This window comes from Grus americana, chromosome 1, assembly GCF_028858705.1.
Source record: "Grus americana isolate bGruAme1 chromosome 1, bGruAme1.mat, whole genome shotgun sequence".
Classification (NCBI taxonomy): Eukaryota; Metazoa; Chordata; class Aves; order Gruiformes; family Gruidae; genus Grus; species Grus americana.
The window spans coordinates 93,241,637-93,253,687 of NC_072852.1; the positions used below are offsets into that span (position 1 = coordinate 93,241,637).

Below are 12,051 nucleotides of genomic sequence, written 5' to 3' on the forward strand. Positions count from 1 at the left end.
CCCCCAGTTCCCAACGATAAAATTCTCACTGCGAGATCAGAACCAGACATGAAAAATCACACTGTTTAGACTTCATGCAAGTTCTGCTACAGAGTTTGTCTTCCCATAGTAACACTATACCAAAGGTCAGTGGTCAGAAAGCAAATATCAATACCATTTCCTTTATGTTCACCAATTCTCAGCACAGGAAGCTCGGTGCTAGGAAGATGAAGAACCACCTCTTTGTAGCTGCACCGCAGGGCCCTCAGGAGCACAGCGACTCTGGCTGCTGAGGATCACTGGCAGGGAATGATGAGGAGCTCACAGCAAGCTGGATGGTGCAAGAAACCCAGATCATCCACAAACACAAGAGCTACTTTGAAAGTTGTCAGGAAGACCCTGTACATCACTGTTCTGCTCACCATCACTGCAGTCACGGGAGCTACAGGTACTTCTGACGGTACTTTGGTACCAACTCTCTGTTAAGGGCAGAGGAGGAAAAGGCAATGTATCAGAGTGATGTTTACTCAGTTCTTTGAGTATGAAAAAATCTAGGGGAAGAGATCTTTACAAATTGCTGAAGGGATTTTTTTGATGCAAAACCAATAACCTGCAAATCAAAACATATCTAGCTGCAACTAGATCTTTTCAGTTGTCAAACAATAAGATGTTGAACTTGAGCTTTTCAATGATTTGATGAAAACTGGTAATAATTTTCTCTGAGTATGATATTTTTCATGATAATTAACAGATTTATTAAAAATGTTTGATGGGAGGTTTTCTGATCAGAGAATCCTATAAAGCTTTATTCTTAGGTATCAGTGACTTGTCCTTACAAATGAAGTATACTGGGATTTTACAGCACTAGACTGAGATGAAAGCTTTAGGAAGACTTAATGGGAAGGTTGTTTCCCCTTTCCAAACTCAGTCAAATACTTAGAAAAGCTAATCAAAAAAATGTGGGATCTAAAAATGCAGCTAAAACCCTTCTCCTCCCTACCTGACATGAATTACACAAATTTTTCTTTTTCTTGTTTGTTTTTGTTAGGACAGGTGAGGCCAGGTAACAAGGCAGTGATATCGAGTCTGTCAGGGATCTCTGGATCTAACAACAAACAGGAATGTATTGTCTTTCCAGTTAAATGTCATACTCCTCTACTATTTCATCTGTCACCACTATAATCAGGGAAATTGGTTCATATAAGCATTGGAGTGTCAGGGCAGAAATTGCCACCTGTGCTTGACCTGATTAGGAGGGCTACTTATATCCAGCACAAAAGTGGAGTGAATGTCCTCAAACATTCACTTTTCTGCTGTACTGGGCAGCAATGCTGGGGGAAAAGCAACCTGAGAGATCTCCCCATACAGATGGGCTCTGCAGCTTATTCAGACTCTGCTTCCCAGTCATGTCATTAATCCACTGTCCTAGGGAGAGGACATTACAGAGGGAGGGAGAGGAAACAAGGACCAATGTATGGAACACAGCCATGAATTTGGTGATCTATTCTCGCCTAAGAGGAGAGACGCAGCTCTTGGGCTGGCACAGACACAGCCTCATGCTGGTGTGTAACAGCGCAGACATTTCTCTGTGAAGCACAGACCAGAACTCCAAGGCTATGAGGGACATCTCTGGGCACCTTCTCACACATCTTTCTCCTCCTTTCTCTCCCTCAGGGAACAAGAGAGTGTCAGCAACTGTAGGTAACAGCTGTGTGCTCACCTGCACTACCAAATCAAATGTAACCATGGTAACATGGAAAATAAGCCCCAAGGTTGGAGGCCCCTGCACCTTGGGATACAGGGCTGATCAGAACAAGACAGACAAAACAAACTGCAGTGACAGCATGAACTGGAAATTCAGACCAGATCGAGATCCTACCCTTGAGATACGGCAAGTGGGAATAGCCCACGAAGGAAATTACACCTGTGACGTAGTAACAACAGAAGGGAATTTCCATGAGATGTACTACCTGACCGTGCTGGGTAAGGGACTCCTTCCTCATTTTACAGTTCTCCAAAGGACCGTGTCTGGGCCTGCACATACAAAGCTCCTCTCCCCATGCACCGGGGGAAGCGTGCAGTAAGAAGAGGAGCTTTCTTGCTGGGATAAACTGTCATGCATTTCATTGATAGCAGCTCCGTGTCTCCCTTCTCCTTGTTTCCCAAAACTCTTCTCCCTTCTGCTGCCCCCTTTTCCTCTGTCCAGTTAGAAATAACATGCGTGAAGCAACTTCCAGTACACTAAAAGAGGATTCTGCATATGCTTCCGGTTATCCTGTAGAATCAATCATTAATACATGAATTTAAAAGAACTAAAGCATGTGACAGTAACACTTCCAAGTGCTGAGAGAGTCTATCAAACATGGGATGTTCTCATCCAGACAGTAGGAACAGACCCATTTCCTCTTATGCTGGCGTTCAGATACATTTTAAACCACGCATACGATGGCTGCTTAGCACAAAAGTCTAATTCAGCCCTGTATTTGGGATAATTCCCAACCGCAACGTCCAGGGAAACCTCCTCTAATGGTACAAGGCTGTGGCAGCTCACCCGAATGGGGGAGAGTTGTCCAAAAGGGAAAAAGAGGCGCGATCTTTGTCTCTTGTCGCTTTGGCACATGTCGCTGTAACGGGATGGCACCTCCAACCTTATTCTCCTCTTTTCACTGTGTTCATTTTGGGTAGAGAACAAGAACATCTGATCCCAACTGCGGCAAACTAACTCCCTGTATCTCCTCCCTTCCTGATGCTTTGCAGTCCCCCCCCGGCTGACCCTGTACTGTGATGACCACGGGAACCCCGTGTGCGAGGCAGCGGCAGGGAAGCCGGCTGCTTGGGTCTCGTGGCTACTAGGGAGCAACTTCACCCCCGAGGAAGAAGGCCATGACAACGGGACAGTGACTGTTCTCAGCACACTGACAGCATATAGCACCAACGTGACTAATACCACCTGCATTGTGTCCCACCCAGCTGGGAACCAGAGCAAGTCCATAGCCTGTCATCCCTCAAGTAAGCTTCCCTTTGTGTGTCCGGTGTTCAAAACCCCATTTAGCCCTCTGTTCATGCACTAAGAGGGACATCAGTGGCACTGGCAGGATTGCAGCTGGGCTGAAGTTTCCAGTGAGAAATTTGTCAGGAGGGGGAAGGATTAAAAAGGGAAAAAAAAAAAGTGCTGTCAGAACTGTAAAGCCCTCTGTGAAATTCTAGGAGAGGAGATGGTTGTAGTGGTCTTCCCTTCCACCAACAGGGCTCAATAGAAAGGGAGGATTATTCAGAAGTTCACAACACACAAAGATGTCAATGGTGTGATCACCCAGATACACCTATTGTAATCCAGTGGTACCACTACATCTTGCTAATTGTTGGGTTACATGTAGGGTGTGACAGGAAGACTGAAAGCCCCCTAAACAGCTTCTAAAGACTGGCTGGTAGGTGCAGGCTTTAGGTGGTGAAGTTGAAGAGGTTGCTGGGAAGTTGCATGCAATTGTATATACGTCACTGAAGTACCCGGCTGGAAGAGAATCAGAGCTGAAATTTGCTGGGATGCACATGCAAGGCCTGCAGCTGGACTGTGGGAGCTGGTGGAGAGGAGGATCTAATTAGTGCCCGTACAGCAAAAGACAATGGTCCTCCATCAAGGGCATGAGGACACATTGTTTATTCCCAGTTCTGTGCCCAGCGCTGTATTCCAGCTACCTTAGGTCATCCTCCAAAGCACAGCACAAAGAGGGCATTGTCTAGAAGATGCCATCCTGACAAAGGCACAGGGTAAATAAACAGCCCATGAGCAATTGTTTCTCTTCAGAGAATAGTACACGGTTTCTCCACTGTGCCGTCAGCCTTGCTAGTCTCCTGGGCCTCCTCTTCCTGCTTGCTGTTCTTCAACTCTACGCCTTCTGTGATAACAGGTATGTATGGAGCATGATACCCACAAACCCCTTTGGCCAGCCCTGGGGAAGTCTAAAAGGGCTTCTGGTACTATTTCACGTCGTGCACGGTCACCTCAGTCTGTCACAAACACACCAGTTCAGCACATGGAGACTTCTTTGAGGTCCATACCACCACAGCTAGGGCAGAGGGGGAGGGAGTCCATACATGAGCATTAGGGACCTTCTTCCCGCTGCCATATTTCTTTCAGGAGCAAAAATACAAAAGGAATAGTAGTTTTTTCTACCTGATTGAGGGATCTGAACAAAGATTGCCAGGCTGTGAAGATTAAGAGGCAGCAAAATATCTTTCTGAGCTTGGACCCAGACTTCTAGTCCAGTTTGTCCTACTCAAAGGAATCCAGGAAAGAAAGGGCCAATGTAGAAATGCAGGAAGCATTGCACGAGAACAGAACAGGTCTGCTGTTGTAACTGCTCAGGAGTTCTGGCATCAGTCTGGCAACTTGGCTGATTACTCTATCTGAACTAGCCTCTCTGTCATGAGGTGCAATTGCTGCCCAGAATCACAGTATGAACACCACAGAGGCAGAACTAATTACTGCGTTCAAGTCACTTGAGCTCCACACTTTGCCGCGGCTCTTGGCGGCTCTCTGTTTGGTGCTGGCTGGAGCATGGCCAGCTCTGGTCATGCTCACGTGAGTTACAGACATAAAGCCTTATGTTCTCTTAATTCTTTACCAAATAAAGGGGAAGAATTCTGTTCTTACGTTCCTAGAGCCCAAAATCACATTCCCAAAGTAGCCTCATCCTCACATTTACAAGTATTGGTGTCTTGTTTCCTAGGTCAATAAGAAACGAGTACAAGCCAAGGCATCTTCCATCTGCAAAGCTGTCTGGGCCTATTTCTAACTCAGCACCCAAGCAGAGATGAAAGAAACTACCAGTATGCCTCAGTCAGCAGTGTGACATGCAGCAGGGACTCACCAGCACCAAAGCATTCTGGAGAAAGAAGCAAACATCTGCAATGCAGCCAGTGTTACTGTGAAGAAACATAGCATGCAGGGCAGATCCTACTTGACCCATGTCAGATCTGTATTCCATCATCTCTCTAGTGCAACTATAGATAGTGTTATTACTCATGCAAGTATCAATCTTTTTTTATAAAACCAAATCTAACATATATGCAATAGGAAATTAATTCATGTTGTGTAAAATAAGGTCACTCCATTTCAAATACATTGTATCCTAGTATTTATGTATCATGTCTTACAGGATAAAATAAAATCAGAAGACATTTTCATGTATACTAATGAGCAGCAACCTTCCCAGGATGATCAGACAGGACTGAAGCTAAATTTGAGCAACTCTCGTTTTCACTATAAGAATTTGAAAGTGTTTCACCAACAGCTACAAAAAAGGGAGAGAGAATATTTGAGCTTGAGCAGTTATTGCTACTTGAAGCATAGAATTTATTACAATCCTGAGACCTAAGCCTCACACTCATTTACCTTTTTGCATAATCCAGAGAGCTGCAGCCCACAAAACACAGCTCTCTAATATTAAATGTCTTTAAACACATCTTACTGGTCCTGTCACAAGGGAACCCTTGAGTTTAATCTTTCATTTGATGACGTACTGCTGCTACTAAGCCTCTAAATGTAACTGTGCCTCTTCACCATTTCTTAACTTCTATTTTGAGTAGATATGACTAGAGCTGAATGTTACTATGCACCCGAAATTTCAAAGGAACCACAGGTATTTCAGACCCACCTTACTCCTCCACGCTCAGCAGAAATCCACATCTCATCATTGTTACCGTACAGAAGACTCTATTCCAAACTGTAATACATCTGGAGACCTTTCCCACTTGATACAGTCATTCAATTTCATGTTAATGAATTCCTGTGAGATATCAGCTTACATAAGGGCAGAAATGGGAAGGTGCTGCAGGAGCACCTTTGCTAGGCATGCTGCCGTGTGTTGGTGCATTTCACGTGCCCAGGTTACAGAGCTGTTGGGCCTTTCTACACTCTTCACAACCCTTCCAATCCCAGACTAAGGGGTTTTTTTCTTCTATTTTTTTCTTCCATTAGCTACTCAAGAATTTATTTAATTTCTTTGAGTATCAGTTACACAGATCTCTAGCTCTCAGCCAGCACGCCGGGCTTAGAATTGGAGCATTAATATGTTACAGAGAAAGTAAAACACAGAAGCCAAGGTACTAAACCCCTCAAGGCATTGGGGGTGCTTTGTGGGGCGCAAGCCTGCACAAGTGTCCACAAAACTCAGCTGTTCTGAGGGCATCAATGAATCTCAGCCAGATTTACTAGTTTTGTTTGTAGTGCCTTGTGCACACAGGCCAGGTTTAAGGCTGACAAGATAGGGCGATCACCCAGAGCCCCAGCCCAGAAGAATACTTGTCTAAGGCTGAGTTAGACGGCATTGCAAGCGCAGGGAGGAGGGCAGGGTAGAGAGCAGGGAACTCCACTGCTTCCACAAAGCTGGAACATGATCCCAATCTTTGCTGTTCATTCACTGCTTCTACCTATGGCTGACCACATCTCAAGCTTTCTGAGCCTCATTTCACATCTGAACCAGCTACTGAAGGAGCTAGGGCCAGAACCTCACATAAACTTCAGTAATTAAAAAAAAAAAAAATCAAGCTTTTCGATCTCAGCACTCTAGCATATAAAACAGTTATCAAGCTTTATACAGAAAAGGAAATGCCACAGTCACCGCACTCCCTCCCTTGTGCAGCTTTTCTACCACTACCTTGCTGCCCCTCACCCTTTCCTGGTGCAGCTGATAAACTCATGTAAATCACTGCCTGGGCTGGTTTCTGCAGAACGACACCAGCAGGATGCAGACACTGATTCTGCTGGCACAGCGCCATGAAACTGCTCCTTTCATGTTTACAGACACAGCCCTATTGTGTCCATCTGTTGTCCCATACGGCTGTTTGGTCACAACAGAGTCTGAACTCTGCAGAGCTGACGCACAGTGCAAATGAACTCAGAGACAAGAGCTAGAAGAATAAACAATTTGGAGGCTAACAGAATTACTGCAAATTCTTTGTGGTAACCTAACTGCTTTATCAAAAGGCCAGCAAGCAGAAAACCACACTGACTTTAGTTGATATTTGTAGCTATCCTGGTAACTGAATTTCCACAGTGCACATCAACTGACTGCACGCAAGTTGCACTCGGCTAAATCTCACCTCTGCAGCAGCTAAGTAAGTGTTGCGCACCTACGCGTACAAACCTACATGCAAACATGTAGCTTCTCCACCAGCAGTCTCATTTTATGTTAAGACCATCTGCAAAGCTGCGACTCCGCTTGGCTCTTACTAAGTATATTACAGGCAAAGAGAGTACACAGAGAAAACCCATCTTTCTTTCCTCTCTTCCCAAATTGCAGGCCAAGTCAAAATTTCAGAGATACCAACAAAGATGTGCCCTAGGTGAGTAACAGCCTACCAGTGCCAGTGGTATTTAGGATGTATTCTTGTTGAGCTCTACTTAGTACATTTCTTTTCCTTGTCTCCAGATTGGACAGGTCTCCAGCCAGAAAGAAAAGTATCTCACATCCTTTGTTGCAGTTTCCATTCAAATAGCTCAGTCTTTCTATCCTCCATTAAGAATAAAAGTGATCAGACTCACGTACCAGAGTCCACAGGATTCTGTAACCAGTCATGCCCCTACTCCTTGGTCTATTTACTCTCAAAGCCATCACAAATTCTTCTGCAGGAGGGAGGATAAAGCAACCTAAGCTTTCTACAGTCAGAGTTTCAGCCCAGTCTCCTGGGCAACTACTGGAGCAACTAAGAACATTGCTTCCCTTCTCTCACCAGACGCCCTATCTTCTTATTGGTGCGTTCACCACATGATAACAACAGATTTGATTGGAGCTGTTATTAAATTATAGCTGTTATAGCTGTTTAGGTATTAATTGGCAGGCTTCTGTGCTTGCCACAGGGCTTGCTTGCCTTACTGTTGTGTTGGGTTTGCATGGCAAGGTTTTGGTAGTGGGGGGGGCTACAGGGGTGGCTTCTGTGAGAAGCTGCTAGAAGCTCCCCCTGTGTCTGATAGAGCCAATGCCAGCCGGCTCTAAGACGGGCCCGCCGCTGGCCAAGGCCAAGCCAGTCAGCGCCTCTGTGATAACATATTTAAGAACGGAAAAAAAACAAGCTAGAGAGAGCTTTTGCAGCCGGAGAGAGGAGTGAGAAGATGTAAGAAACTCTGCAGACACCAAGGTCAGTGCAGAAGGAGGGGGAGGAGGTGCTCCAGGTGCCGGAGCAGAGATCCCCCTGCAGCCCGTGGTGAAGGCCATGGTGAAGCAGGCTGTCCCCCTGCAGCCCATGGAGGAAGGATGAGGGGGTGTAGAGATTCCACCTGCAGCCCGTGGAGGACCCCACGCCGGAGCAGGTGGAGGCACCTGAAGGAGGCTGCGGCCCATGGGAAGCCCAGGCTGGAGCAAGTTCCTGGCTGGACCGGTGGACCCGTGGAGAGAGGAGCCCACGCCAGGGCAGGTTTGCTGGCAGGACTTGTGACCTCGTGGGGGACCCCACGCTGGAGCAGTTTGCTCCTGAAGGTCTGCACCCCGTGAGAGGGACTCCATGCTGGAGCAGGGGAACGATGAGAGGAGTCCTCCCCCTGAGGATGAAGAAGCGGCAGAAACACCATGTGATGAACTGACCGTAACCCCCACTCCCCGTCCCCCTGTGCCGCTGAGGGGGGGAAGGTTGAAGCCGGGAGTGAAGTTGAGCCCGGGAAGATGGGAGGGGTGGGGGGAAGTGTTTTAAGAGTTGATTTTATTTTCTCATTCCTCTACTCTGTTTTGCCTAGTAATAAATTAGATGAATTCCCTCTCTAAGTTTGGTCTGTTTTGCTCGTGACAACAATTAGTGAGTGATCTCTCCCTGTCCTTATCTCGACCCACAAGCATTTCATTATGCCTTTTCTCCCCTGTTTAGTGAATGAGGGGAGTGAGAGAGCGGCTCTGGTGGGCACCTGGCCTCCAGCCAGGGTCAACCCACCACAACTGTATATTAGAGTCTAGTGCTCGTTAGTGGCTGCTTTTTGCTTTCACTGCTTGCTGTACTGCTTATCATCTTACTCTACTGTGCCTAGGAATATTTTGATAACAGCAGTGGCCATGCACTTGGGCTGGTAGATGGCCAGGGCATCACTGCTGTTTCTGTGCTGCTGTACTGGACAGACTGGAACTCCAGTGTGAACTTGAGTTGAAGGGACTGTGACCTGCCAATGAGTTCACGTGGAAGCAGGACACTGAAGCATCTGTGACCATGCATAAGCCCATGCCAGAGCAGACACACCTCAAAGTGTCTGTGGTTACATCTGTGCTGCAGCAGGTATACCTCTGAAGGGAGTGTGGCCCAACGATAAGTCCGCGCTGGAAAAGGTACACCTTGAAGCATCAGTGGCTGTGGATAAGTCCACACTGCAGTAGGTACGCTTTGAAGTATCAGCAGCTGTGCACAAGGCTATGCTGGAACACCTCGAAGTGTCTGGCCATGGATAAGTCCACAACACAGCAGGTACACCCCTGAAGGGACTGTGGCCATGGGTATGGCCATGTTGGAACAGGTACATCTTTGAAGGGATTGTGGCCCACAGATAAAGCCACACTGGAACAGATGCACCTCAAAGCAACTGTGGCTGTGGATAGGTCTGCTCCACAGCAGGTGTAGCCCTGGAGACACTGCGGCCCATAGATAAAGCTCTACTTGGAGCAGGTACACCCCTAAGGGACTGCAGTCCGCAGATAAGTCCAAGCTGGAACAGGGTAACAGGAAGGCGTTCATCGCAGTGTTAAACCCTATGGTCTGGTCCAAAGAGACCAGGGGTGGAGACTGTAATGGAAATACCTTTAAATCGTTCTAACCCCTGATTTGAGTCGCATATTATAGGAAGTACTGTAGCAGGAACCACCCAAACCAATGGAGGACAAACCTTACAAGAAGCAGAGCAAGTGCAGCAGTGACTGAACCTGAGCTGGCTTTGGTGCCCAGTAACTCCATGCAACACACCACCTTTCCTGTCCTGAGTGACCACCATGACAGATGGAGCTCAAAGTCATAGACTAAATGAACTCAGTGAATAGTTTATGGATGTTTATGGACATTTTACAGGGCAGTGGTCAACAAACTAAGGGAATGATATCTGTGTGTATATATCAAAGGATGGGAAGAGGGGTGGTGGTTAATGAGGATGGATTGGATAGTGTGTGACCTGAGCATGACATAAGTGGTATGGAATAAGAGGTGGAGAATGCGCTGGCTTGGGCTGGGGTAGAGTTAATTTTCTTTGTTTGGATTGTGCTGAAAACACGGTTGATAACAGTAATGTTTTAGTTATTGCTGAGCAGTGCTTACACAGAGCCAAGGCCTTTTCTAACACAGCCCCACCAGCAAGCAGGCTGGGGGTGCACAAGAAGTTGGGAGGGGACACAGCCAGGACAGCTGACCCAAACTGACCAAAGGGATATTCCATACCGTATGGCATCATACTCAGCAATTAAAACTGGGGGAAGAAGGAAAGAGGGGGGAAACTTTCAGAGTGATGGCATTTGTCTTCCCAAGTAACCGTTATACATGATGGAGCCTTGCTTTCCTGGAGATGGCTGAACACCTGCCTGCCATAGGAATTAGCAATTCCTTATGTTGCTTTGCTTATGAGCGCAGATTTTGCTTTACCTATTCAACTGTCTTTATCTCAACTCATGAGTTTTACCTTCCCCACCCCCTGATTCTCTGCCCTATCCCACTGCAGGGGGGGGTGGTGGTGAGTGAGCAAATGGCTGTGTGGTTGTTTTAGCTGCTGGCCAGGTTAAACCACAACACTCACTTCTACTCTTCCCATTCTCTCTCCCATCCCACCGGGGAGAGAACAAGTGAGCAGCTGGGGCGGCTTAGGTCATGGCTATGGTTAAAACATGGCAGCAGGAAGAGATTTTTACCTTTTTATGGGATTTTTTTTTAAAAAATATATCAGTTTTAAACTGTTGATCTCCTCAAAGAAAAAAAAAAACAAACAATCCTAGTAGGGTGAAAATTTTCTAACAAATTCAGAGACTGCACTAACTTTTCTCCCCACCCTCCACCCCTAAATAAGAACTAACTTTTCTAAGTTTAAGTCTGTTCCCCAGCAGGCACGCACAACTGAGAGACCGCAGACTGACCACAGACTCATTTTTTTTCCTCACTTGGTGAGACTGCCCCAGGGGATTACATTAAACCCCTCCCACATCCTGTTCACTTGCAGAACTATCTCAGAGACCACTCCAGCATCACCAGCTGTGTCTCTTCCACATTACTACTTGTCGTGGTTTAACCCCAGCCAGCAACTAGTCACCACACAGCCACTCCCTCACAGTGGGATGGGGGAGAGAATTGGAGGAGTAAAAGTGAGAAAACTTGTGGATTGAGATAAAGACAGTAATAGGTAAAGCAAAAGCTGCACACACAAGCAAAGCAAAACAAGGAATTAATTCACCACTTCCCATGGGCAGGCAGGTGTTCAGCCATCTCCAGGAAAGCAGGGCTCCATCACACCTAATGGTTACTTGGGAAGACAAGTGCCATCACTCTGAATGTCTGCCCTCTACCTTCTTCTCTCAGCTTTAATTGCTGAGTATGATGCCATACGGTATGGAATATCCCTTTGGTCAGTTGGGGTCAGCTGTCCTGGCTGTGTCCCCTCCCAACTTCTTGTGCACTCCCAGCCTCCTCGCTGGTGGGGTGGTGTGAGGAACAGAAAAGGCCTTGGCTCTGTGTAAGCACTGCTCAGCAGTAATGAAAACATCTCTGTTATCAACACTGTTTTCAGCACAAATTCAAAGCATAGCCCCATACTAGCTACGATAAAGAAAATTAACTCTACCCTGGCCAAAACCAGCACACAACTATTTCAGTGCTACAAGTCCTTAGGACAAGTCTCTTCCTATCCCTACTACTGCTGTTTGAGTATGGTGAATGGGAACACTGGGACGCTGAAAGATGCTCTCACTTCACAAAGTATTTCCTGAAGCTGGGTACAAGGATACAAAACCCATGTCAACCCACTGACAAGCTATCATACCAACCTGTAGAGCATTCTGCTTTTTTTCTACATGCTGATTCATACAAGTAGAAACAGGAAAAGAAAATTAACAGGAAAATGTGTTT

At 46.5% G+C, this 12,051-nt stretch overlaps 1 protein-coding gene across 1 annotated transcript; it reads left to right on the forward strand.

The window, feature by feature from the left end:
- Positions 1-288: 288 nt before the first annotated feature.
- LOC129203718 (cell surface glycoprotein CD200 receptor 1-B-like) lies at positions 289-4,029 on the forward strand. The gene is made up of 4 exons (XM_054818621.1): positions 289-427; positions 1,654-1,962; positions 2,737-2,988; positions 3,785-4,029. Exons 1-4 carry the CDS (start codon positions 289-291, stop codon positions 4,027-4,029), a joined length of 945 nt encoding a protein of 314 aa, XP_054674596.1.
- The last annotated feature ends 8,022 nt before the right edge of the window (positions 4,030-12,051 follow it).

Excerpts from the sequence above, each read along its gene's own strand:
- LOC129203718 (XM_054818621.1), top strand. The coding sequence starts at position 289 with ATGATGAGGAGCTCACAGCAAGCTGGATGGTGCAAGAAACCCAGATCA. Across the intron at positions 428-1,653 it reads TGCAGTCACGGGAGCTACAG|GGAACAAGAGAGTGTCAGCA; the intron begins GTACTTCTGACG and ends TCTCTCCCTCAG. Across the intron at positions 2,989-3,784 it reads CATAGCCTGTCATCCCTCAA|AGAATAGTACACGGTTTCTC; the intron begins GTAAGCTTCCCT and ends GTTTCTCTTCAG.